This window comes from Gymnoscopelus braueri (genome assembly GCF_963280865.1).
Source record: "Gymnoscopelus braueri genome assembly, contig: SCAFFOLD_371, whole genome shotgun sequence".
In the NCBI taxonomy this organism is placed as follows: domain Eukaryota; kingdom Metazoa; phylum Chordata; class Actinopteri; order Myctophiformes; family Myctophidae; genus Gymnoscopelus; species Gymnoscopelus braueri.
The window spans coordinates 1-27,810 of record NW_027660901.1 but is presented as its reverse complement, the minus strand read 5'-3'; the positions used below and the strand labels follow the sequence as shown (position 1 = coordinate 27,810).

At 41.3% G+C, this 27,810-nt stretch overlaps 1 protein-coding gene across 1 annotated transcript; it reads left to right on the top strand.

Moving 5' to 3' along the window:
• Window positions 1–7,508: 7,508 nt before the first annotated feature.
• On the top strand, window positions 7,509–27,267 carry LOC308081071 (uncharacterized protein). Its single transcript, XM_080457471.1, has 14 exons — window positions 7,509–7,729; window positions 11,477–11,552; window positions 12,776–13,037; window positions 13,216–13,257; window positions 14,778–14,822; window positions 15,768–16,026; window positions 17,438–17,479; window positions 18,157–18,190; window positions 20,060–20,141; window positions 22,732–22,764; window positions 23,734–23,771; window positions 25,150–25,249; window positions 25,643–26,195; window positions 26,427–27,267. The coding sequence occupies exons 3-14, from the start codon at window positions 12,785–12,787 to the stop codon at window positions 26,584–26,586; spliced, it is 1,641 nt and encodes a 546-aa protein (XP_080313597.1). The 5' UTR covers window positions 7,509–7,729; window positions 11,477–11,552; window positions 12,776–12,784; the 3' UTR covers window positions 26,587–27,267.
• Window positions 27,268–27,810: the final 543 nt, after the last annotated feature.

The window sequence follows — 27,810 nt, the reverse complement described above, 5'->3', positions numbered from 1 at the left end:
ATAGAAAAGATAATCGGTAAACAAACAAACAAACAAACAAACAAACAATATAGGCTATTTTCTATAGCATATATATCTGATTGATCGATCGCTCTCTCTCTCTCTCTCTCTCTCTCTCTCATATGCTCTCATAATAGCCTACAGCAAAGCGACACTTTCAACAGTGAAACGTTGTAATATTTAAAGTCACCTCAACACCCCTAGGGGGTCCTCGGAGTTTCTGAGGAGAACTTTAGCCAAAAATAGCAGATCTACAAGCTCACGTGAGCTTGTAGATCGGATTTTTTTTTGCAAAGAGTTATAGGTGTGTAGAGGGAAAAAAGAGCAGCAACAGTTTATCTGAATGTCATACAATATAGAGGGGGTCCCTGCTTCATCATAAAAACGTTGAAGACCCCTGCCCCACAAGGGGAAGTGGTGATGATTATTTTCCTTTCTAAATGATAGAAGTTAGCTTCAGAATTGGCAGGCTGTTGCGGACTTTCAGTTTGTGAAACAGTGTGTGTGTGTGTGTGTGTGTGTGTGTGTGTGTGTGTGTGTGTGTGTGTGTGTGTGTGTGTGTGTGTGTGTGTGTGTGTGTGTGTGTGTGTGTGTGTGTGTGTGTGTGTGTGTGTGTGTGTGTGTGTCAGTGGTGTGTTCTAGATTTTTTGGGAGGGTATACTATAACAATCCCCCCCGTTCCTCCCACACGCACGGCACGCACGCGCGTATAATAAATTAATGTAAAAAAAAAAAATATGCCCCGCACAAACTCGGCCAGGCCCACTCAGGCCCAGTTTCACAGTAACACTGAGTACACTTACCATATGCTTTGTACTGATTTTCTACTGTTTCTAATGTTAATCACCCTGTAACTCAACCACTTCGGAGCTGCTTTTAGCCTTGGATGCATTTTTTTGTATTACCATAGAAGTGCAAGGATTGTTATAAATAAATGCTGGTTAGGCTTATCAGATCAGATATAATAGCAGTGTTAACAGCGAGCATTCCTGTATCTATTACAGAATAGTATTAACTTGGCATTGAAGACACGAACTGTATTGAAGATTCAAGATTTTGCTATGACGCGCAATTTGAATACTAATGAAGTACTCAATTCAGTGACCTACGTTCAGTGAAGTGAATGGCAGGTCGTTGAAATGTGTGAATTCCTTCGCCAGTAGCCATTAATTATCACCTCAAGAACAATAGCCACGCACATGATAAGCCATCACCTCAGAGTTAGACTAGTCAGATGGTCAGACCACATTCTTGCTGTTTGTATTGCTGCACCCCCCCAGCCCACTGAGCCCAGCCACACCTGGCTGCATCAGATTCGTATCAACGTATCAGATACGCCGTTTCGAACTGTTTTTGAATGTATACTGTGGCAAATCATCTGCAGGCCATACTATATACAGCGTACCACGGTAGAACACATCACTGGTGTGTGTGTGTGTGTGTGTGTGTGTGTGTGTGTGTGTGTGTGTGTGTGTGTGTGTGTGTGTGTGTGTGTGTGTGTGTGTGTGTGTGTGTGTGTGTGTGTGTGTGTGTGTGTGTGTGTGTGTGTGTGTGTGTGTGTGTGTGTGTGTGCGTGCGTGCGTGTGTGTGCGCGCGCGCGCGCGCGCGCAAGTGCACGCAAGAGAGAGAGAGAGGGAGAAAAGTGTGTTTCTTGTTTTTCTCCGCTCTGCCTGCACCCACGATAATTGCGTTTGAAATCACGACCAGTCCGTCCGGGGGCTGCGGGTCGTCCTGCGCATCACTAACCCGGGGGTCCCTGGGGACCCCTAGTTACTTTGTTTTGATTATTATTACAAAATATACATTAATCACTTCAGTCCTTTATACATTTTGGCCATTTGAAAATAGCATATCTACAAGCTCACGACACAATCTGCTATTTTCAACATATATATATATATATATATATATATATATATATATAGAGAGAGAGAGAGAGAGAGAGAGAGAGAGAGAGAGAGAGAGACACACGTGTGTTTCTTGTTTTTCTCTGCTCTGGGTCGTCCTGCGCATCACTAACCCGGGGGTCCCTGGGGACCCCTGTCGTCGGTACAATGGCCCGTCGGAACAACGAACCCTCGGAACTATGGACCTTATGGGCCCTCGGAACAATGGACCGTCGGAACAACGAACCGTCGGCATTATGGGTGGACCCCCCCCAGTTTTAGCGTTGATGTGCTACAGGGCGACACCAACGGCTTCGACAGGGGTAAGCCCAGCGGAGTTACTCATGGGACGTAAAATCAGAACTACACTCCCATCACTCAAGAGCAATCTGGTCCCAACGTGGCCTGATAAAGACCTCATCAGACGCAGAGACGCAGAGGCCAAACAGCAACAGGCATTCTACTTCAATAAGAGACATGGAGTAAAAGACTTGCCACAGCTACAACCTGGAGACCATGTCTTGCTGAAGTTAGACGGGGGAAAGACATGGAAGGGACCAGCATCTGTCATCCGTGAGAGTTGCACGCAGCGCTCATATCAGGTGAGCACACCTGGGGGAGGACAAATGCGAAGGAACAGACGGCATCTACAACGTGTGCCGCAAGCAACGACAGGGAATACAGAGACTATTGGACTGTCACTGAACATAGAGTCAGAGAGAGCTGACACACACAACCAGAGCTCTTCCCAGGGACAGTGTGAAAACAATGGACCTGAAAGAAACACACCAGAAGGTTCTGTGGTGACGAGATCGGGTAGAGTGTGCAAACCCGTTTTGAGAATGGATTTGTAGGCCAAAATGTGGTTTCTGTGAGAAAAAAGACAAAAAAAACTGTGATACACATTGCATGTTAAAGAAGGAAATGTGAGATTTATGATAAATGCATTATTGATTTTGTTTCCCTGGAAAAAAAAAAAAAGGGGGAAGGGGAAAAGTGAAAGACAGAAGAGTTAAACTGTTGATTTGACTTGAGTTGATTTTGGCAAGTTGCTAAAGTAATATTGATGTTCAGATGTCACATGCTTTTGTATTGTAAGAGTTCTTGTTGATTGATGGTAACCCTGTTATTGAGAGGGATGATAAGTTGAAAGGGAGATTATACTGGTTGAACGACAGACGTGGTAACCAATAGGAAGGCTCCCTCAACCAGATGTGACGTCACTAACAAGAGCCGGCATCCTGGCTAGTCAAGCTTGGTAGACCCGGATCGCATGTGTTGTTGTATCCATTCATTATACTACCATCCTGTTGTGTTGTTCTAAATAAACCAGTGCTCCTGTGGAGTACTGAAACTGTACATCAGTCTCACCGTTTTGACAATGTTGAATGCACTTATTGTAAGTCGCTTTGGATAAAAGCGTCTGCTAAATGACTGTAATGTAATGTAATCAGTACAGACAGTGCTTCAACCTCAAAAGGGCCTTGGTGAGTGCATGCGTAGTATACATCCTATGGCTAATATAGAGATTGCTGGCTTTTCAAAAGACAGTGTTACTTGAGAACAGAAGGATATCAAGTTCTACCAGCTAAACCATTTGGTTTGTCACGGTACATTAGCTAGTGGATTCCATTAAGGTGAGGTATTCTCTGTTGATGAGAAAGTCCAAGGCATGCACATGTAACAATGGAAAAAGACACCCTACAAGCTACACTTGATTTGTTTTGATTTATTAGACACAATAATTACATGTTAAATGCTTCTCACGGAAACGTCAAGCATAAAATGCCAATGGAACACTGGAACAAGGAAACTTGAGAGACACGATGAGTGATTAATGAAGGGCATGACAGGATTTTAATTGAATGCAGTGTCACAATAGTTTAATGCGAAGGCACCTGACTTTGATCAGAGGTGAGATACATTTTAGGTTGGAGGAGGTCCTGGGCTGTGGATGGAGGGTTACCATGGATTATGATTGTAGAGTGTTATTATAGTTGTTATTGTCATTATTGGACACTTTGAAACACTGTCTCAACAAACGACAACCAGTTTTACTTGTCCAGTTCTGCCCTCCTTTGCCTTTGGTAGCAAATAGCTCCTTTCAGTGGTCATCAACATGTCAGTGGCAAGACTTGCCTATGTCCATGGCACTCTTTTTTTCCTTTTTGTTTTTAAAGAAAAATATATACATATTTTTCATTATAATGTGAAAACATATTCTAAAATACACAATTGAATCTTAAAAAAAGGATTAATATGATGCAGGAGATCTGTGGTATTGTATGTTGTACCCGTACATGATTGCATCATATGAGGACAACAAGATTCCCTGAAAATGTCAAGACATTGGATTAATGGAGTGTATGCGGTGTGTCAGACAATGAAACAATTAAAGTCAACGGTCATGTGAGTGACCACAGTGAAAATGGTGCAGGAAAAGAGCAACCGAGGCAAAGGAGGGCAGAACTGGACAAGGAAAGTTCATTTATGTCAGTTGAGAGAAAGTGTCCAATAATACCAATAATAACCATAGTAACGCTCCACAATCATAATCCATGGAAACCTTTGATCCACAGCCTCACCATCAGACCTCCCCCTCACCTCTGATCAAAGTTAGGCACCTTTGCATCAAACTATTGTGACACTGCATTCCTTTCAATCCTGTCATGCCCTTCATGAATCACTCATCGTGTGCTGTACATACTGTAATTACCTGTTTTGACTCTCAAGTCATTTCCTACTGTTCCATTCGGCATACCTTAGACTTTCTCATCAACCTCACCTTAATGGAAACCGCAACTATTAAAGTTGACTGACAAAATTGTTTAGCTGGTAGAACTTAATCTCTTCCTGTCCTCAAGTATGGCCCTTTTGCTCCTGCAATGTAAGATGGAAGCACTGTCTGTACTGATACGACCCAATTATTGAAATCCCATAAAAAACTAAATGATAATATAAATTAAACTCAAACTAAGTCTTATAAAAGCCTTATTTCACAATGTCGCAGGGACTAAGCGCCATACTAGCGACAGAAACAGGCTCCTGCTACGATGCTGCTTACCCATTACTATTTCACAATCATACCTTTGTTTAGATTACACTTTTAACTGTCACCTCAATATGGGTTCAAAGTGATTTCATCCAAGACTGCAGGCATGCAGTGGTACACCATGGACATTTCTTTTATCCAGTGCCAGCATTCCAAGCATACACAGTCACATAATAAAGGTGTTTACCGGCTCCCCGAGTGCTGCACTAATGGCTGCCGCACCTCTCCTAGGATGGCTACAATACAGAGGACACATTTCACGTATACAAATATACAGAGATTTAAAAAGAACACCCAAGATCAGATCTACAAGCTCTACAAGCTCTACAAGCTCATATATCTACAAGCTCATAGCGCGGCACCGAGTGCCGCACTATGAGCTTGTAGATCTGCTTTTTTTTTTTTTTTTTAACTGTTACGATTTAGATTTTTTTAAAGAATCGGCTCAGGTCTTAAAGGGTTAATGAGCATTTTGAGGAGTACATGTCTATTGAAATAAATTTCACATCATGCTGTTGGTTGTAGAGAGAAATGTCAGGGCATACAGCCAGGGAACCTGATGGGAGCAGTAAAACAAGTTGAGTCAGTTAAATGAAGTCCCCTCACATCTATACTCATCTATATACATCCTGCACATAATTCTGCATTCATTCAAACTCCTAACTCTGACTGGGGAGGGAGACTGAGATATAGGTGAGGTTATTGCTCTGATCTGAGTCGAATGATCATTACTTCCTGTCTGATGTGAAAGAAAATATTTCTAAAGAAGAATAACAAAATAAAGGTTGTTAAAGCCTATGGCCAATCAACATCCGATAATGAATAATACATTTTGATGTGGTGTCATAATTAAACTTAATGTTGATATGGCACACTGACTATCAAGAAAATGAAAACTTGGCACTCACCTCTAAAAGTAATGGACTGTTGTCTTCCCTGGAAATCCTATTTCTTTCATTATATCCTCTCCCTGGGGCAGAGGTGGGCAAGATATATTTCCAGAGGGCCATACTGACTTTGATAAAGTGAGTGAAGGGCCAAACATTGGACTATTGAATCGAAAATTGAAACACACATAGTGCTGAATTATGTTAAAACTGCATGGATCTGGTAGACATGCCAGTCTACTTTACAATAAGGTACTTTCTTTCACAACAATAATTTTCAGTTACAAAATGTTGTTACTGAAAATTGTTCAGTTAAAACATTTCTTTCTTCTTTTTTTTCTTTTTACAGCTGTACTGCTCTGTCACTCTAGTGTACTCTGGCGTTACAATAAAAATAATTGCATAAAACAATCCACATCAATGCCTTATCAACTTTTAAATGAGCCTACATTTATACAGTATCTTATCTTGTCTGATATGCACCACTCCATAGGTCACTGATAAAACACATTGCCTTGTGTTATAAATATGGACTCAAGGTTGACTGTTTCACTGTTTGAGGACTTGGCGGGCCGGATTCAGATGGTCAAAGGGCCGGGTCCGGCTCCCGGGCCGCATGTTGCCTACGTGTGTCTGCACTGCTGGCCACCCATAGATGTACAAACATCATCTGTTTTCTATGTCAGCTGTTGATGCAGTATGTAGGCATGAGCATATTATCCTGTCATATCACCAGATCCTAATGTATAATCTGGTGAACAAAGTGAGAGCCTGCCTCTTAATGCAAACCTGAGAGCCCGCCTCTTAATGCAAACCTGAGAGCCCGCCTCTTAATGCAAACCTGAGAGCTCGCCTGGGAAGCCAAACCATGGTTCAATTCCAGGCCTCAGCAATGTGTTGAAGTGTCCTTGAGCAAGACACTAAACCCCTAACTGCTCCCCGAGTGCTGCACTAATGGCTGCTCACTGCTCCTAGGATGTAGTGATGTGTCGTTCAAAGAACTAGTTCATTTGCCATGAACGTGAACAAGCTCGTTCACTTTCTGAAACTGTTACGTTCACTCGCAACGTAAAAAAACGCTCCCGCGATGGTGTCTTACAAACATTATAAAACATACATTAACCACTTCAGCCCTATTTTATACCTAGGCTATTTGAAAATAGCAGATCTAGAAGCTCACAACGCGTCGCATCGTTTGGGAGCTTGTAGATCGGCTATTTTCAAATATGTTAGTACTTTTACTTTTGGTACTTTAAGTATATTTTGATGCCAATACTTTTGTACTTTTACTCAAGTAAATTTTGAACACTGGAAAATAGCGCTACTGAACAAGAACGTGAACGAATCATTTGAACGAATCATTGCCGTGAACGAAATCGTTCGTTCACTGAAATGGACCTTTTTCCCCACCACTACTAGGATGGGTACAATGCAGAGGACAAATGTCACCTATATGCAAATATACAGTGACACAAACACTCCAAGGTAGATAGATCATTTTCCAGAAACAACCCCGCCCCTTCCATGACTGACAGTGAGAGTAGGCCTACTGTATGTGACTGTACACACACACACACACACACACACACACACACACACACACACACACACACACACACACACACACACACACACACACACACACACACACACATACAGAACATGTGATCTGAAGAAGTCCCTCCCCGTTTTAATGTCTCTTTAAGAGATTGCACTTCTTCAATCCACTTGCTGTCCCTTCATTCTGAGGTACAGGTGTACACGTTGGGCTTTTCTGCAAAAACTAAAAGTTGATAAATTAAGTGACGGTAAAATTATATACAAGAGAAGAGACATACTGAAGAAAGAACAAACAGAGAGACAGACAGAAGACGGACATCTTGTTTTAGAAACTTCTGACAAGAGTGAGTAGAATGAAAAAAGCAATAATAATAATAATGACGATAATAACTTTGCATTATTATTATCATAATTATTATTAATTATTTATATTATTATCATTATTATTATTACATTTATTATTATTACATTTATTATTATTATCATTATTATAATGATTTTGACAAATGTTGTACAATAGACAATCATGGACATAGACAATAGTACTCAATGTTCAAAAATATGATAAACAATTACAGACCAATATTGTGGAGTAATCCTCAGTTAAGACTCACCTTTTCTCCCTGGCCTTTAGTCCTATAGTTGACATTTGATGTGCTCTGATGTTTTGTCTTTTATCTGTGTAATGTTTTCTGTCGTGTTATCGCATCTTTTTGCTCTTTTGAATTTTGATTTTAACTTGTACAGCACTGTGGTCAACCATGGTTGTTTTAAACGTGCTTCACAAATCAAGTTTTATTTATTTTATTTGAGTATTAAAGAATGGAGGTCTGCACAGGTCCAAGAACTAACACTCGTTGTGAAAGGGACCTGCGACTTTGTTACCCAAACCTGATTGGTATAAAACTATTTTAAACAGAAACTCGTTCAGAATTTTAAAATATTCATCAGAATATTTTTATGTCTCTCTCTGAAGAACCAATTTTGGTTCCAGTTGGTACCTTTATTTGTGTGTGTTTAAGAGGAGAGTGTGTTCTGAACAGCAGTGGACAGTAACAATGTACTCGAGTATTCTACTCAAGTCAAACATTTTTAGCATTGTTTTTCTTTTGCAAGATCTTGACTTTCACTCTGCTTGACTTTCACTCAAATATTGTATTTTAACTCCACTACATTCCTAGAAAGGGATGCTTGTGATCCAAAGTTGGATTGGATTAACCACTCAAGCCCTAATTAAAATTTGGTGAAAACAGCAGATATGCAAGCTCACATCGCATCGCAGTGCAACCTGTTGTGAGCTTGAACATCTGCTATATTTTAACTATTTCTGAAAATGTCAGATTCTTAAAAAAAAAAAAAAAAATCTAAATGTTCTACATTTCAATACAGCAATGTATTGATATTTAAAAAAGAAAATGTACTTTGTAATTTGTACTGTGTGTGTGGAGAAAAACGCTGAGGAAGGCTTATATGCCGAAACGTGTTATTGTTTTATTGTCAAGAATCACTCAGTTTGACTATGCATGCCACGAAGAAGACCATTAAAGGCCCAAACATGTTGTTATTGTTCAAAGATGATATATAGCCTTTATATCTAAGCTTTTTAAACTTACATTTGCTTTTGAAGACTTCCCCCTTTTTCTAACCAAAGAGCGCCTTCCTACACTTACTTAATAGAACTCTGCAGCCCTCCTCTTGTTCTTAAACAACCCGTTGAGTTGAGCCTTTCCCTTGAAGTGAGTTGTTTGAAACCTGGTCCTCTCAGGAATGAGCTTTTCGGGAAGGAAGTGACTTCTTGCCTTTTTTAGGAAGTCGTCGTAAGAGACAGAGACCACAGTTCACACCAGGACACTACAGGAGTCCGTTTTCTGACATTTTCACTATATTTTAAATCGGGCTTCAGTGGTTAATTCAGAATGTACGTTTTCCCCTTCCTAGAAATGTAGTGGAGGCAAAAGTGCAATATATCTAAGAATGTAAATTCTAGTTCAGATAATAGAAAAAAATTACTTAAACACAGTACTCAAGTAAATGTACTTAGTTAGTGTCCACCACTGCTTATCGTTTTAGGAAGGGAGAGACCTGAGTTCACTTCAAACCAGGACACTGGTGTGTTAATGTAATAACTGGTACTAACAATTATGCCCGAGTACACCACCTGTGTGTGTGTGTGTGTGTGTGTGTGTGTGTGTGTGTGTGTGTGTGTGTGTGTGTGTGTGTGTGTGTGTGTGTGTGTGTGTGTGTGTGTGTGTGTGTGTGTGTGTGTGTGTGTGTGTGTGTGTGTGTGCGCAATGTGTAATGTGACCAACTAAAGAGGAACCATATACAAGAGGCGTTTTGTACAAAAATAGGACATACCATGCAGGGCATGAGGTCAGTAAGGCATGATTACTTTGGTGACATGATTGTCTCTCCTCAGGCTAGCAAAGGGCGGGTCGGCCCGTGTACACGGTACCGAACCACTATTGGGGAAAGAACGGGAAACACAGGCCTGGCACCAAGCACCATCAATACAAAACCATGCAGTGTGTTGGATTAACCCATTAACACCAGGAAAGCATCTGTCATTTTAGCCACTTTAGCCATTATTTTATACTTTATAGGTTATTCAAAAATTGTTAGTTTGTGCAAATCTTTTGTAATGCAAATCTTTGCTGCTGAGGGTCCCTGGAACTAAATATTTTTACTTGGGGGTCGGCGGCAAAATACATATAATTTTGGGGTCCAATTGGGGTCCTCATTAAGAACCATCAATACAACCTAAAATATATGACTAGAACCTGCTATAGTTGAACCTCAAATGCCAATGACTAATACATCAAATAAATGGCCAACAAACCCCAAAAAGGGTAAAATAACAGTGGAAAACAGTGGCTAGACTGGTCCCTTTAAGGAAACCCATAAACAAACAGCCTAAACAAAGGCCAGGAGTAGCATTAGCCATACAACACACAAAGGATAGCATTATTACACAAGGCTATTCAGTGCTACACAAGCTGACTTAAGGTTCAAGGTTGTGCTTTATTGTTACATCTTGTGTACAGGTACATAAGTATAACTTATTGTTGTTTGGCTTCCTTCAGACATTGCAGCAGCATAGATAATAACAACAATAATAATGATAAAACCGTAAACATATTTAAAAAGAAAGAGAGAGTGTAAATATGAAAAGATCAGCGTATGTACACATGCATATAATCTTGGTATATAATACACACAAACAGCATTTTTTTCAGTAGCTGCCACCTAACTTTATTTAAACAACTTCACAGTATATTCTATATACAGCAGATCAGGTACAGTAGGAACAGTTCAAGGATATTAGAGTGCAAGCATTAAACTATCAGCTTTGATTTCTCCTTCACACTGCATGAGAGGGAGATCGCCATCATGTGCAGCAGAGTCAACATGGCTCTCTATAGTCCATATTCACACGGGCATTTTGGAATTTAACATTGACCCCATTGCCGTGGCAACCGGGTTGGCACTTCATTGACTTAATAGCAACATGGCCACCGTGTGAATATGGTCTATGGTTAGGGCAACCTGCCTTTCTACCCCCGGTCTCAGTAGCGGGGGGCGGGGCGGGTGCGGGGAGAGACTGGCGAGTTGAGTGAAACGAGTTGGTGCAAACGCAGTCCCCACAACATAATTTACAATGATGTGCCTATCGGTACATAACTCGGACGGGGCTGAGTACTGAGTAGGCTCAAAGCAAGTCTAGTGATTAGCGAGGTGCACCACTGAGGCTGGTGCTGTGTGTGTGTGTGTGTGTGTGTGTGTGTGTGTGTGTGTGTGTGTGTGTGTGTGTGTGTGTGTGTGTGTGTGTGTGTACACTTTGTTTTGTTCAGAGTAGCCTAATTTCTATTTTTTATGTTTTACTTTACATCCAATTAGAGACAATAATAAGCATAACAGCTTACCTACTGTCTGTCTCTCCTACACTTTCTTCCTATCAGTATATCCTGTACATTGTTTAAGGAGAACACACATTTATATATTCATAACCTAATAATTGTATTCATGATTATATTTATCTCTGTCTGTCTCCCTCCCTCCTCTCCCTCTTTGGCTCTCTCTCTTTACCTCAGGTGGTTGATTTCTGCCATCTAGTGGACACTCAGTGCAATCTCTCAACTTTAACAGCTGTAAAGGACACTTCACTTGGTACGTATTAACAACAATGATCAAACTAAATTAACTTAAGGACAGTGTTGATCATGTTGAAATACACTGTAGATGTTCACTGTAAGTAGAGACTATTAGGCATGTAGTAATGTGTGTGTGTGGATTCAAAGAGCTCTATCATTAATTACATATCGCATAGTTATCTGATGCTACAGTCAGTGGCATACACAGACATTTTGAGGGGCAGGTGCTCAAGTAAAAAGTACAAAAAAAGGGCACCTTGTGCAGCAAGCGGAACCACCGGCTTCCCTAGTAGTGTGATATTTATTACAGGCACATCTTGTACGTCGTAATTGCATATGTATTTGTTTCAATAGCCATATGATGTCTGATGCAGATGTGTAAACAACAAAAAAAAAAAAAAAAAAAAGGGCACTTCTGGTCCAGAGGGCAAAGGGCAGGTTCTCTAGCACCACCTAGAGTCTGTGCACGTGCCTGGCTACAGTGCATTTAGGGATGTACAGATCCTCTTCAGAAAGGATCTGTACAGAAAATGTCAGTTATTGTGGATAATGTCCTATCTGATGTAACATTCAACATACACATACACTGATGATGTGGATTCACTCTCAAGTTCCTCCCCGGTATCAGTCTGGACTTCGGCCAATAGGGAGCAAGTATGAGAAATCAGAAAATGATTTTGATGCTTTTCACTGTGTTGTACGGACAGCAGTTGAAACACAGTCACTGATTGATTCGCCCGATCATTTTTTGATTTCTCTTACTCGCTCCTTATGGGCCGAAGTCCAGACTGATACCGGGGAGGAATGCGAGAGTGAATCAACGGTATCAGTGTGGCCAATGCCAGGCTAACATTTACACAGCCTGACTTTGCTTTCACTGAGCTACCGTATATATCTAGGCCTATATGTAAATACATTGAATTAGTCCCAAATAGATTTTGGAACCATTGAATGTAGACATGTACATTAATGTGTATTCCCTGATGTACATAACTTAAACTAAAGCTTGTTTTCAGTCTCTTAACAACCAAAGCATTACACTCTATACTTTGTCATAATAATATGAACATTGAAAATAGCTGATCTACAAGCCCATGTTGCGATGTGACACGTTGTGAGCTCTTTGAAAAGTTTATAATTTAGACAATGTTTAAATCTTTCGAAAAAAATTGCCATAATGATACCAGGGCAAAGTGTTAATGATGAAGCTGATGTATCAATATCTTCTGTTTGTACCAGGAATCAACCATGGCTGCATCTCTTGATAGTATCATGAAAGCTCTTGGCGGGATGGTAAAAACTGAGCTTGAGAAGTTCAAGACGTATCTGCCGTACGTTCAGATTGGAGGCATCGATCCAATCCCAGAGGGCCTTCTGGAAAATGCTGACTCAACGGCCACCGCCAAGCTGATCATGAAGAACTATCCCAGTCATGGAGGTCAGGTGATGAAGGAGGTTCTGACCAAGACCGGCAGGCAGGATCTTCTAAAGTTGTTTTCAGGTATTGGTGAATGTACGCATTTATCTTTTTTGGGAGGGGGGTAGGCCTATCTGTCTGACGTTTCACTCATTTGAGCGCCTGATTGTCTATACATTTGATAAACTGGCTGTTGACAGTCAATTACCTTGATAAAACACAAATGTAATAAATGTAACATTCGACCACCATGAATCCACAGATGCTGGCCCACCAACAAGCAGTGGAGTCGCTGGAGCTGGAGGTGAGCTGACTCTATGAACAGTGTCTACAGGTGTCTGTCGATACACATTTAACTACTTTAATGTACATATATGCAGGGGTGCACATAACTGGTGCGCAGGTGCGCATGCGCACCCAAAATAAATAATGCGTGGCACATCAGACGACGCGAGGCGCTTTTGCGTACCAACAGCTGGGACAGGAATTTCCAAGCTTTTATTTTTTAGCAAAACGAAAAAATAAAAGCCTGCAGATCGAGGCTAGGAATTTACTTCCTGAAGCCACACTCACACAATCACCCTAAAGCACGCGTCGGCCCCATGTACAGCCATTGCAGGAGGAGAGGACGCATGCTGCACGTGATTGTGTGAGTGTCTCGCATCGCCTCGCATTGCCTCTCTGCGTGCACGCAGCCAGCAGCGGCTGTTAGAGGCACTCGTCACCGATGATAAACGCACCGTAATGGTGCAAAATATGCCGTGAACGTCCCAATCTGGCGGATAAAAGCAGCGCAGCACAGGGCACCAACCTTGGGGGCTTCACCAAACGGCGAAAATCGGCGGAATTTGGAAGCAGAGCGTCCTTTTTTCTCGCGCAGCACGCACCCCGCCCCCCCCGTTGGCAAAACTGTCCGGTGGGCACCGTGCTGAATGTCCCCCCCCCCCCCCCGTTGACAAAACGGCACGGGACCAGTTATTTGGTGCGCACCAAGTCACATCTCCAGGTGCTCTTCTGAGTACTAGACCTAAAAAGTTATGTGCACCCCTGCATATATGCTATATTCAGTGGTGTAGTCTAGGAATAGACATTACATACTATATGCAGTGTTTAGTCTGTAACATTTTGAAAATGTCTATAGCCTATACATTTTCATGGAGGGCTTTTCACACAGAGTGACTGACATGCATAGTAGGCTATTTCATTTTCAACGAAAGGAGAGAGGGCAGTGGTGGGGGGGGGGGGTGGTTGCTCATTTCACGCACACGCCTGCCGTCAACTTTTGTCCACTCGACCGGCTGGAACATGATTTGACACAGCTGAAGCAGACATACCTGTAGATCACCTGCCGTTTACTCCCAGAGCAATTGTGTGTCTGTGTGTTCACATGAGGAGCGCAGTGCGACCCCCTCTGATACAAGCCACAACACATACACATCTATATATAAAATGAAAAGACATTGACTGGTACTTTAAGTATTTTTAAAAGCATGCACTTTTGAATACTTAATTATTTAAAAGCAATTACTTTTTTACTCTTGAGTAACATTTTGACTGAGCTACTTTTACTTGTAGTGGAGTAAATTTGACTAGGAGTATCTTTACTCTTACTCAAGTACAGGGGTCGAGTACTTCGTCCACCTCTGACTGTAGGCTACTTTTAAAGGAGGCATAGCTTTCAAATTTGTTGTGTTTGGATAACACACAGCAGTGGCTGATGGATTTATGAATGCAAGTACATATTCTGTCGATATATATTGAGGGTTAATAATTGATAGGCTGACATATTTAACAGAGCATTTCAATCTGCTTATGAATCCACAGGTGCTGGCCCGCCACCGACAAGGAGAGTAGTCGCTAAACCTGGAGGTGAGTTGGCTCTAGTGTCTGTCTACAGGTGTCTGTTGTTACACATTTAATAGTCTCATAGCCAGAGTCTCCACAGCTCCACCTACTCTCCGCCCTCAGGCGGAGAGTAGGTGGAGCTGGCTATGAGTCTGGCTATGAAACTACACATTTAACTACTTGAATGTCAATAGGCCTATATGGTATACCATGCTCATTGTGCTGTTATAATTTGAAACACATGCAGCAAACTAGCCATGTTTGGCTAGTTTGCCTCTACCTCCGACCGCAGGTGTCAGTACTGCTCCTGATTCAGCTCCAATGGGAAAACATGGCACAGGCTGACTAAATAAGCGATTTAAACATCTGTTTCTACCCGTCACTTGAATTTTAGTTTCCGACTATTTTCCAAACATCTGTATGTGTCTCAGACTACCTTTACTTTTTGATATGATGTGGGGAAAAGTGTAATAATCGGGGACTTTCGCCGGGCGCAACCTCTGCTGGGGCTCTACACAGCGGAACCTCATCTCGGAGCTATCGTGGAGAGTGAGGTTCCAAACAGGTCTAGCAGCAAACAGTACTACCTGGGGGTACTGTTTTTATGGATGTTTTTAGGACCTCCTGAGCTTTGTGTCTCCCCATAGGATCCCACTCTAACAGACCTGAGTGGGATCCTATGGGGAGACACAGAGCCCCCCAGGTACCCCAGAGTCAATAGTAACAGCAGAATAAGCTGTTTTTTGTGGCATTTTTCTCACACACACACACACACACACACACACACACACACACACACACACACACACACACACACACACACACACACACACACACACACACACACACACACACACACACACACACACACACACACAGGTTATGTGCATTTATAGATACCGTAGATGTTCAGAAACGTGTTTAAATATGTTTCACCCACAACTACATTTTCATTCCTCTTTGCTTCAGGGAAACACTTTGTTGACCAAAACCGGGCCTTCCTGATCAATAAAGTATCAAGTACCAACCTCACACTCATCCTGGATGAGCTCCTTGATGTTGATGCCATCAACCAAGAGGGCTACAATGCTGTGAAGTCAGCATCCCCTAACACCAGTCAGGATCAGATGAGGGCACTCTATACACTCTTGCAATCCAAAAAGGCCAAAAACTTTTTCCAAGAAGCTCTTGAGAAACATGAGAGCGATCTTCTCGAAGAGTTAGAGAAGTAATTGTCATTTAAATATATATTTTTTAGGCCAAGCAGGCCATAAAGCTTTCAGTGATATTATGTATAATTATCAATAGAACCTTCTCTCCTTTGTCTCACTGTCTGCCTCTCACCTTTCCTAATATCTGTCTCTCCTACACTGTCTCCCTCTCACCTTTCCTAATATCTGTCTCTCCTACACTGTCTCCCTCTCACCTTTCCTAATGTCTGTCTCTCCTACACTGTCTCCCTCTCACCTTTCCTACTGTCTGTCTCTCCTACACTGTCTCCCTTATGTCTGTCTTTCCTACACGGTCTCCTTTTCCTATACTCTGTCTCCCTCTCTCCTTTCCTAATGTCTGTCTCTCCTACACTGTCTCCCTCTCACCTTTCCTATTGTCTGTTTCTCCTACACTGTCTCCCTCTCACCTTTCCTATTGTCTGTCTCTCATACACTGTCTCCCTGTTTTCCCCCCTTTATTATTTGTACCCAGGATTTTCATTATCTAGCATTATCATGATGGGGTTGTAGTTGTTTCTTGTATTTGCTAAGGTGTATGTGAGGTGATCTTCAAGAGTGCATTATTACAGTACATCTACTTTGTATCCTTTAATAAAAATACATATTTACACCTGGTTCATAATCTTTGATTGAGCGATTTTTTTCAAAACAAACGATTCTCGATTCAAAACTATTCTCGATTCAAAACGATTCTTGATTCAAAAACATAGGATTTCAGGATCTACTCCAGTCTGCTGACATGAGAGCAGAGTACATTTATGTAGCTTTTATAATTGTAAAGGTCTTATCAACTGATAGTAATGTAAACACACAAAGGTAAATCCAAGACCCCCCCCCCACAAAAAAGAATTGGGAGGAAAATCTTTTTTTTTTAAATGAGAATCGATTCTGAATCGTCCAACAGTAGAATCGCTTCGTATTCGAATATATTTTTTTTTTGACACCCCTAGTAGCCACCAAGTAGCAACCATTTCCTCTATAGAAACTTCTGATACATTTTAAGAAACTATTAAACGAGCCAATATTGTGGATGTGAAATGTATCAAGATTTTTGCCAAGCAAAGACACAAGGTGACAGAAACTCTCACACACCGGCGTTCCAAAGCAGCCAATGAGAATTTGCTCTCATGTGACCAGTGCACATGTTATTTTCATTGATGTGTCAGCACTTGGCTGCAGATGAGACATGTGCACAGTAATATGTTTGGCAGAGCGGCTGGCTGTCACTTGTTAAGATGTAAAAGTGTAATTTAAGCCGCACCTACATAACCATTGTTGTTTTATTGTAAATCATTTAGCAATTAAAGATATATATATATATATATATAGTTGTGTTACTAAGGTTATATACTCTTTTTTCACTTTTACATTCAAAATGTCTATCTTTGTTTTAATTTTGATTCATAGTCTTGACAACCTACACGAGTCAGCTGACAGCGGAGAACAAAGGTAAATGTGTAGTGTATGTACAGTGTATGTACTGTACATTATGTACCGGTATGTGCGTGCGTGCGTGTATACAGACTATCGACAGTGGATGTAGCACTGTGCCACCCAGCCTAATGTCTCGATAGTATTTCCTACTATATAATTGGAGTAACCTCTGTGTTGGTGTCTTGGGTGGGTCGTGTCCCCGACCGGGTATGGGCTAGTTTGCTATAAACAGTGTATATATACAGTCTATATATATATATATATATATATATATATATATATATATATATATAGACTGTACATACATACATACATACATACATACATACATACATGCATGCATGTGTGTATATATATATATATATATATATATATATATATATATAGACTGTATATACATACATACATACATACATGCATGCATGTGTGTGTGTGTATATATATATATATATATATATATATATATATATATATATATATATATATATATATATATATATATACTCCGCCCCCCACGCACACACACACAAACAGACTTTTATTTTTTAGCATTTGAATCTCTTACCCATCTCTGTTCCCATTCTCTCGCTTGCAAACCACGCTATTCTACTGATTATAATTTGATTGTGCGTGTGCGTGTGTGTGTGTGTGTGTGTGTGTGTGTGTGTGTGTGTGTGTGTGTGTGTTTCTAGACCTTCCTCTGATGATCCTTTAAACGTTGACATTGTGAGTAAGACCAGCTCCTCTACAACATAACCACAAATGTACTGATTGTTTTAAAGTACTAGAACCTGATCGAGAACAATTGAGACATCATGACTCTCACGTGCAATTGGACATTTGAAAAGACAATATTAAAATATAGACCTAGAGCAGCTGCATTTCTCACTGCTTGCTCACCTATTGAGAGAAATGTTACTGATAATATTGATCTGGACAAAGTTAGGCCTTTTGATATATCTGCAACGATACAATATCAATACTATTATAATTATTTTTATATTTTATGTAACATTATCTTTTATTTTTTTATGTTATATTACTCTGCTCATACTGTAGGTTATTTAGTTAACCCTAACCCTATCTATTATAGACTATATCATGGTTAGGTATGTGATTCTAGTAATGGAAAAAGGAAAGCCCGGCTCTCTGCAAACATGACACACACTCTGAGATCATGCCTCGGAAACCCATGCCTTTTCTTTTGTTACAAAAGAAAAAAAGGCTGGGGGAACCATGCAGGAACGGTGGTTTCGGAGTGGGAGTGAACCTTGTTATCTCTTAACCAATCAGAGTGCAGAGGGGCATCGCTCTAAATTTGGTGACGTCAGCGTGTTCCATGCACAGGCCGGGGGGAGGGGGGGAGGGGAGGGGAGGCGGGGACTAGCCTGGTAAACCCTCCCTCCGGAAATCTCATTTCTATTTGATTCCTGGAGTGAGTCTGGCATGAACCGCCTCTCTGCAATATTGGCTGTGTATGCCAAACGGCCGCGCCTATCAGCGTCGTCGCTCATTGTTCTGTGATTGACAGCTTACGTTGGCCAATCAGGTGGCGAGTTCGAGTGAGCCCAAAACACGAACGGCAGCCATCTTTTTCTTGTGCGCTATTTTCTCCGCAATTGTTTTACTTCAAAAAGCTCTCTAACTTCTATTTTGAGGCACGGAATTTACTTATAAGATATCGTTTGGATAGAATTTAGTTGTTTAACTTCATATATGTGGTCAATTAATCATGACAAAGCCTATTTAAAAATAAAAATGTAGAGAACCGGTAGGGGCGGGCAGTGACACCCATGTATCCGAATAAGGCAACCCATTTTGGGCATGGATCGTCTCAAAAGTCTCGTTGCGTCACATTAGACTGGTGAACTGCTGATTGGCTGAAGGGGAAAAATTATCATTGGCTGAAGGGGTTGTCAGTCAACGGTATTACTCCCTCCCAACTCCAGCACAGCCAATATTACAGAAAGGCGGATCAGGCCAGACTCACTCCTGAAATCAAATGGAAATGAGATTTCCGGAGGGAGGGTTTACCAGGCTAGGCGGGGACATAGATTGGTGAAGCAATAGGAAGCGGCGCTGGAATCTAACCGCCTGGGTTTGGATCCGCCCTTCAAGACCATCGATAGGGCTCGCACACATATGACACATCGAATGACATGCTGACACAGTGAAAACCTTAATCACTCAGATCAGCACAGGGACTGTTGCTGTCAGAACCTTCTCTGAAGACTCACCTCTTCAGACGCCACCTTAGTGCCTGTTGAACTTGACCTAGCCTTGACGATCTTGTAGGCTTATGCAAATGTATTTAAAATCCAATTTAAATAGCATGTTATGTAGACAGATGTCAGGTTCATTTGTAGACCTGGCATCCTATAGTTTGTATAGTTTCAAAGTACAGATTATTTATTTTTTGATATTATAATGTTTAGACTGATGCTAGGTTCTTGGTTTATGCATGGTCCTAGATTACTGAGGCACTACACTGTCTCTATGCATTTGACGTATTACCTCGTGTTTACCTTGCTTAATGTAAATCACCCTGGATTAAGAGCGTCTGCTAAATGCCTAAATTGTAAATTGCTACTACAGGAGCAGCCATGTGGGACCCTTAGCACTGATGTATGGAACCCATGCAACCTGCTGAAAAAACGTGGACCTGTGGAAGATAATAGTATGTATCTCTATACTTTGGTGATCTGATCTAAGTTTTAGGGTTGATAGTCACTGATATCAATCAATCCATCAATCAATCCTGGACTCAAAGTCAACACTTTCATAACCTATGATTTGTGATTTTACGATGTAAAACAAACGTATCTGACTTCCTGCGACTGACTGCAACTGTGTCAGTCACCGTGTTAAGTCACTGGCACAGTTGGGTACAACAGCTTGACGCTGCATTTACACATAACACTCAACACTGATGTCACAGTTGCGCTTAATGGGTGTGTTGCACTCGAGAAATAGACCGCTGTATGTAAAGTATTGAATTTGGATTACAAAGTGTGTGTAATCAAGATTGAGCAACTGTGAGGTCTATTTTATGACTAAAATGTATAGATTGTAGTACATCAAGCTTTAATAGATGGACATAGAGCAGGGGTCTTCAACAGGGGGTAACAAAGTTACTACAGGGGGTCCGCCAAATCTTTGTGAGATATGATTTTTCTTTTTTTACCTTAACCACTTGAACCCTAGCATCCCTATTCTGAGGACAACTTTAGCCAAAAATAGCCGATCTACAAGCTCACAACGACTCGCGCTGCGAGGCGTTGTGAGCTTGTAGATCTGCTATTTTTGGCAAAGAGGTGTTTGGTGTAGAGGGAAAAAAGAGCAGACCAAGTAAACAAAAAAAGCTGAATCTGAAACACAATTTTATACAATATAGAGGGGGTCCCTGCTTCATCTCTCTCTCAGCTAGGGGGTCCTTGGCCTGAAAACGTTGAAGACCCTTGACATAGAGCCTCTGTGTTGCTCTGTGCCAGCCTTCTAGCACTGCTGCTGGGGACGGCTGATATAATAGACTAATATAGATTAATATGTCTGAAAAGAAGAAAATACAAACTTACAGCTCCACAGTTAATAGTAAATACTAAGATTATATGTAAAATGTAGAGGTTACAGTAGGCTGCTAGTGCCTATGTCACATGCACAGTAGTGAAAATATGACAAAAACGGTTTTGTTTATTCATACTGCAAGTGCATCATGTTTGTATTCTCTTGAATGCAGATTTATTAATGTATCACCATTGTGATCCAGCAACAGCAGGACTTTCCAGACAGATGTTGGTGTCATTGCAGCAGTCATTCACAGGCAGGCAGGAGATACACAGAGACTTTCTGTGCATTATTTACAGCTCGTCTGTAAATGATATACATTTTAGTTTAGAAATAGACCATGTAGTCGCACAATCTTGATTCATTTCACACCTACAACTGCTAGATTAAAGAGGTGGTGCCATGGTTTTGCACTTTTCTGTTTTTCATGTGTCTATGAGGTTGATAGAACTTCATTAAACCCCCTGGTGATGTTTTTATGGTGTTTTATGTCTTTTCTGACTATTTTGAGTTTCTACCTGGAGGCTGAAACCTTGAGGGTCAAACGTGCCAATAGAAAAACAGCCCTTAAGTGACATAGTAAAAACATACCCTCCCCCTCATTATCATAACACAACAGGTGTGGGCATGAGGAGGAGGAGGGACTAGGACAGGTGGGTGGTGCTAAGGTGGTGGAGGAGGTGCTAAGGTGAGAACCAGGTATACTTAATGAACTGGAGGCGTGTCCACATAAAAACATAAATTTAACAATTTCTGTACACTTTTGATAGAAAATCTTCCTTCTAGTATAACCATAATACCTGATGATTATGTTTTAGGGGGGGATCACTGAAAATCACGGCACCCCGTCTTTAAGATTAAAATGAATAATTGCAACGTTCTATTCAGCAGTCTATCTGAAGGGGTGATTGGCTGCCGTCCGGCTAAGAATGCTTCAGATTTGCATAAAGAAGAATTTGTATTTTGAATGCCTCTTCATTCTTCCCATGCCTGCTCTGTGTGGCTCCAAATCCCATGATCATTTGCACAGCAATTTTGCTCCATAGAAAATGAAATTGTTAGGGATGGTGAGTGTGACCCAAGTGCACAGCAAGGAGGAGGCAAAATGGAGGATTAAAGCCCACCCGGGCGAGTTTATTAACAATAAGCTCAACAACAACGGGGGGAAGAGGGGTGTAGGCTCCGATGGCTGCTCCAACTCAGCTCGGGATCCCGGGAAACTGGAGAGGAGAGGAGAAGCAGGGTCAGATATAAATTCACAATGAAAGTGTGCGCTGCCACTGTGTAAGGTGAACAGGCTAAGAGCTCTACTAAACTGGGACACTAGTCAGCAAGCTATACTTTACCATACGAGTGGAATGGTTAAGATCTGGCGCTGAGCTGCATGCCGGCCAGCCTCTTATAGCCTCTGGGGTGATTGCCAACGCAGGGCAGGTGAGGAGATTGGGGACTGGAGGCAGGTGTGCTGAGAGTGTGCTGTTGAGCCCTCTGGGTGGTGCTGATGAGTACAGAGAGGCCACAGCAGCAGGATGTGGAGGCGAGGGGGAGCGAGACGTAGCAGAAATGGGAGCTTAAAAAAGAAACATTTGGCTCAGAGGAAGTAAACCTACCGTAACGATTTGCTTCTAACTTAAGACAATAATCCATATTATTTCACGTGTTTGTGTTTTAATTTAATTGTAACACTGTTTTATTTCTTGCAGCAGAAACCAAAAGAGAGCCTGAATCTGGTCCAAGTGAGTGCTGTTTAAAGTTGGTTGACTCTAAATGTAGACGTTTGATTTAGGTTTAGACCAGCGTTCTTTCAAATTGTTTTAATTGCAGTCACTTGACACAATACCATTCTGACAACAACATGTAGCATCCCTGAGTCTGCTAAGATGCACCACTAACATACATGCTTACTGATTTGAGACTACGTCATGGTGCAGCCACACCTTAAAACAAGTTATTTACTCAAATTGGTTCTCTTGTTCATGCCACTAATGATTTTAACATGGCTCCTATTGTGGGCCTTAGCACAGCTGTAGCAATGTACAATGTACTGCAATCTAACCTTCTGAGCAACTTGTAAATAACTTTGACAATACGTGTTTTGATTGAATATTTTATTGACAGTTTAAAAGTATATAGCAGTATGTAAAAAAAAAAAAAAAAAAGCCAAATGGATAATCGCAAAAAAGCCAAAGTTTTTACTGTGGTCCAAAACATTCAAACATCTCTACACAAACAGCAGTACAACAGACAATGATACAAAAAGGTACATATCAAAATATGCAGTTTAAAACAATTTTTAAGTTAAGATAAGTTAAAAGAGGTGGGGGACCAGGGGGATGTGAACAGATGGAGGATTCCACTCACAAGAAACGTTGTGCAGCTTACTGAAGGAGTGAGTTGTTTGCTACCCTGAGGGCAGGCTAGTTGGAGAATACGTTTAGCTAAGACCTGTAAGACCAAGTAATTACATCTCTTCTAAAAGTGTAATATGCTCCCAGAACTTTTTTGTGATTGTCAAATTTGGGTCAATATCATTCATTTTGTTGAAAATAGTGCCAACACATCTCATTTGACTTGCGCTAACACCCCCCCCATACTCTCTCTCTCTCTCTCTCTCTCTCTCTCTCTCTCTCTCTCTCTCTCTTTCTCTCTCTCTCTCTCTCTCTCTCTCTCTCTCTCTCTCTCTCTCTCTCTCTGTATTTCTCAAGGCTCTGATCCTACTGAAGAATCTGACAAAGAAGCAGAGGTAATAAGACATAATCAACTATACTGTAGAAGGCAGCTTCAAAACCAAAGCTTTATTTGTTTATTTGTTTGTACTGTATACACATATACAAGTATATATATATATATATATATATATATATATATATATATATATATATATATATATATATATATATATATATAAACACACACACACACACACACACACACACACACACACACACACACACACACACACACACACACACACACACTTTATAATTTTGTAAATGTTAACTTGTGTAACAGAGAGAGATAGCACTGCAAAGCAGAATGCCTGCAGCACTCCAGATTAATAATCACATAGTTTATGTACCTTAAGTATTTAAGTATTTGCCCCTTCCTCACGGAAAAGGCAGCCCAGGTGCTCATCCAGGCTCTTGTCATCTCCCGCCTGGACTACTGCAACTCCCTCCTTGCTGGTGCTCCGGCGTCTGCCATCAGACCTCTGGAGCTTGTTCAGAAAGCTGCGGCTCGTCTGGTGTTCAACCGCCCCAAGTTCTCCCACACAACTATCCTTCTCCGTTCTCTACACTGGCTCCCCGTAGCGGCTCGCATCCAGTTTAAAACCCTGGTGCTAGCCTATAGGGCAGTGAAAGGAACAGCTCCTTCTTACCTCCGGGCTATGGTCGATGATTACACCCCTGCCCGACCACTTCGGTCTGCCACCTCGGGGCGACTGATTGCCTCGTCACTCAAGGGTCCTTCTGGCCGATCTACACGGTCACAACTTTTTTCTGTTCTGGCCCCACAGTGGTGGAATGAACTTCCCACTGATATCAGGACAGCAGAGTCACTGCCCATCTTTCGCCGCAGGCTGAAAACCCACCTCTTCACCCACCTCTTCAGGAAACACTACCCTTCCTCTTTGCCTGGCCTACTTGTTGTTAACTAGTTGTACAAACTCTTGTTTTATTGTTGTATTGTTTTATTGGATCTTGTTTAGTCGATACACTTATTTGTTTTAGCTCTTGCTCATTTGATTTAGCTATTTTGTCTCATCTGTTTAAGAAAGTAGGTAGCTGATATATTGCACGTTTACCTTAGCGCTAGGTATACTCTTGGTTGCTTGTTTTTGCAGAAAATGCACTTAAGACTTCTGGTGATTACCTACCAATGTTGAATGCACTTATTGTAAGTCGCTTTGCATAAAAGCGTCTGCTAAATGACTGTAATGTAATGTACCTCTCCACGGACAGAGCAATGGACACGTTTCAAGCTGACAGGTCTTCTTCCTCAGCGTTGTCAACAGTAAAAACACCCTGGCCCTTTGTCAGCCTTAACCATAGTCATGCAACAATGCAGCAGACATCCCAGTAATGCTTGTTCCAAACTGACTGATGTTTCTACTTTTACAGGATGCTCCCTATAAAATGACAAAGGATCCAGGCTACTGTCTCATCCTTGAAAACACATTCACAGGGTTAAAGAAGCGGTGGGGTTCAGAAAAAGATTCCTGTGAGTATTTACACAAAATAAATGAACGTATTCCCCTTATATTCCCCCTAGCACAGTGGTTCTCAACCTGTGGGTTGGGTCCCCACGTGATTTTGGGGGGGGGGGGTCCCCAGATGACAGTGAAGTGACAATTTAAGGACTTTTAAGACCTTTTTAATACCTCAAGAAAGAAAAAGATCAAGCTCACAATATGCTTGTATCTGCTATTTTCACAATATTTATCTGTGGAACAAACTCAAACAAAATGCAGGGGGGGAGGGGGGGGTCCCAGTTCAAATGTGATTATTTTGGGAGGTCACAGCCTGAAAAGGTTGAGAACCACTGCCCTAGCGTGATATTAAGTAATATTATAGTACATAGTGAAATAATGTAAACGTTCTCTCCTCCTTGCAGTGGAGTTGGCGCGTGTGTTCAGTGGGCTGGGTTTCACAGTGATCAGGTGCAAGGATAAGACCAGGGACGAGATGGAAGAAGTGCTGCAGTTCTTTGCTGGGACTGAAACAAAAAATGAGATTCATGCTGAGGAATGGTCTAAGTCTGGAAAGAAGTTCACCAAACTAAAACTACAGGTACCTCAGCATGGAGATTGCTTTGTGTGCTGCATTCTGTCTCATGGAATTGAGAAGGGGATTCAAGGAGAAGATGGAGAGACGATTACCGTCAGGGAGATCAGGTCTCCATTCAGCGGTGCAGAATGCCGTGCTCTCCTCGAGAAGCCCAAACTGTTCTTCATTCAAGCCTGCCGCGGAGGGGAGATCCAGAAAAAAGTGCTGCTGCAGTCTGATGATGGTGAATCTGAAGGCAAACCTGCAGGTTCCCTTCCAGAATATGCCGATTTCCTGCATGGCTTTGCCAACATCGACCAGCATCTCTCAGTGAGGAGTCCAAACACTGGCACATGGTACATCCAGGAACTCTGCAAACAACTGGAGAAAGGGTGCAAAAGGTAAAATCAGATACAAGGCTATTTTCCTACATTTTCTCTAAACCATCTAATTTAAATACATGATGCATGTGGGGCAATGGTAATGTGACATAGTTAGACATACTGTACATAGACATGCTCTCACCCCCCCCCCCCCCCCCCCCCCCCCCCCCCCCCCCCCCCCGCCACACACACCTGTCAAAGATCACATTGACATTCATTCACTCTCACGTTTGTGTCTTTTGCTTCCAGAGGAGATGACATCCTTAGAATCCTCACCCGTGTCAATGCCGCTGTGTGCAAAAGGGATTCAAATTCGACAGGAAAATTTAAAGATTACAAACAGTCTCCAGGTTTCGAGAGCTATCTGACCAAGACGCTCATCTTCCACCCACCTAACGGTGATGTCTGACACATGACCAACCACACTTGTAACGTTGGGGTTTCATTTTTTCATTTGAAACATTTTGTAACTTGCTATGTAACTTTTATTTCACTTTTTCCACCGTCAGTTTTATATTAAATACAGTATATCATTGCTGGTAATTTGTTTGCCATGAAGTGCTGTTTCTCTTTTATGGGTTTTATGTTTTTATTTCTGTTTACTTTCCAATGTCTGAACTTGTGCTGTAAATCAGTACCGTGAGAGGAACACACACACACACACACACACACACACACACACACACACACACACACACACACACACACACACACACTCACACTCACACTCACACTATTATGTGTTCCCTGTAAAAGGCATTTTTATATAACTCTGAAAGTATATTATTCATTTTTTTGTAATCAAAACCTTTTTTCATTATCATTTTTTTTACTCTGGCAATGTATGGCCTACCTTTATACCATTTCAGGTTATTCACTGGACTTGAACTGCTTCAATGTCAGTAGAAACTGGAAGAATCAGGGTGATCTAAAACAATCCATTGTAATTTTTGACCGATCGAACATTACTTTGAAAGCCTCTATGTCTTGGACAAAATGATGATGTTGATTTCTTGCCATTTCTCTAATGTCTATGTGTCTATAGATCCAATGAACATTGTATACAAAACAAAATTATTAAATGGTTACACCTGAAAAATAATGATGTGGTATTTTCTCTTTTCTTAATGTTTAAAACATATATATTTTGGTGCTGGTCACTCATTGTATGTTTCTCAAATCTCTCCTGGGTGATTGATGGTCTTAACTTGTACACATCCTTACATTCAGATGTTTTCATAGCTGCTGTTTAGATGCAATAAATGATAATAGGTATACATTTAGCCTGTAATGATATATCTCAAGACTTATGCTTAAATTTCCCACCCATTCATTGGATAACAAAGGCATTAGCTGCGAGTGTTTCAATCTTTGATCAAATTAGCAGGGAGAAAACTAAATGGTAAACTAATGCAATATTTGAAACCTTTAAAACACCTTTGTGCTGTTTCAATTACAAAAATGAATACCACTGTTTGCCACTGCCACTCCTAGGCCAGTCTTTAGGTCATCTCTGCATTAATCTATGGTCATATTTAACCCAGTCTTTAGGCCAACCCTGCATTAATCTATGGTCATATTTAACCCAGTCTTTAGGTCAACCCTGCATTAATCTATGGTCATGTTTAACCCA

Excerpts from the sequence above, each read along its gene's own strand:
- LOC308081071 (XM_080457471.1), top strand. The coding sequence starts at position 12,785 with ATGGCTGCATCTCTTGATAGTATCATGAAAGCTCTTGGCGGGATGGTA. Across the intron at positions 13,038-13,215 it reads TCTTCTAAAGTTGTTTTCAG|ATGCTGGCCCACCAACAAGC; the intron begins GTATTGGTGAAT and ends ATGAATCCACAG. Across the intron at positions 22,765-23,733 it reads AGAGCCTGAATCTGGTCCAA|GCTCTGATCCTACTGAAGAA; the intron begins GTGAGTGCTGTT and ends GTATTTCTCAAG.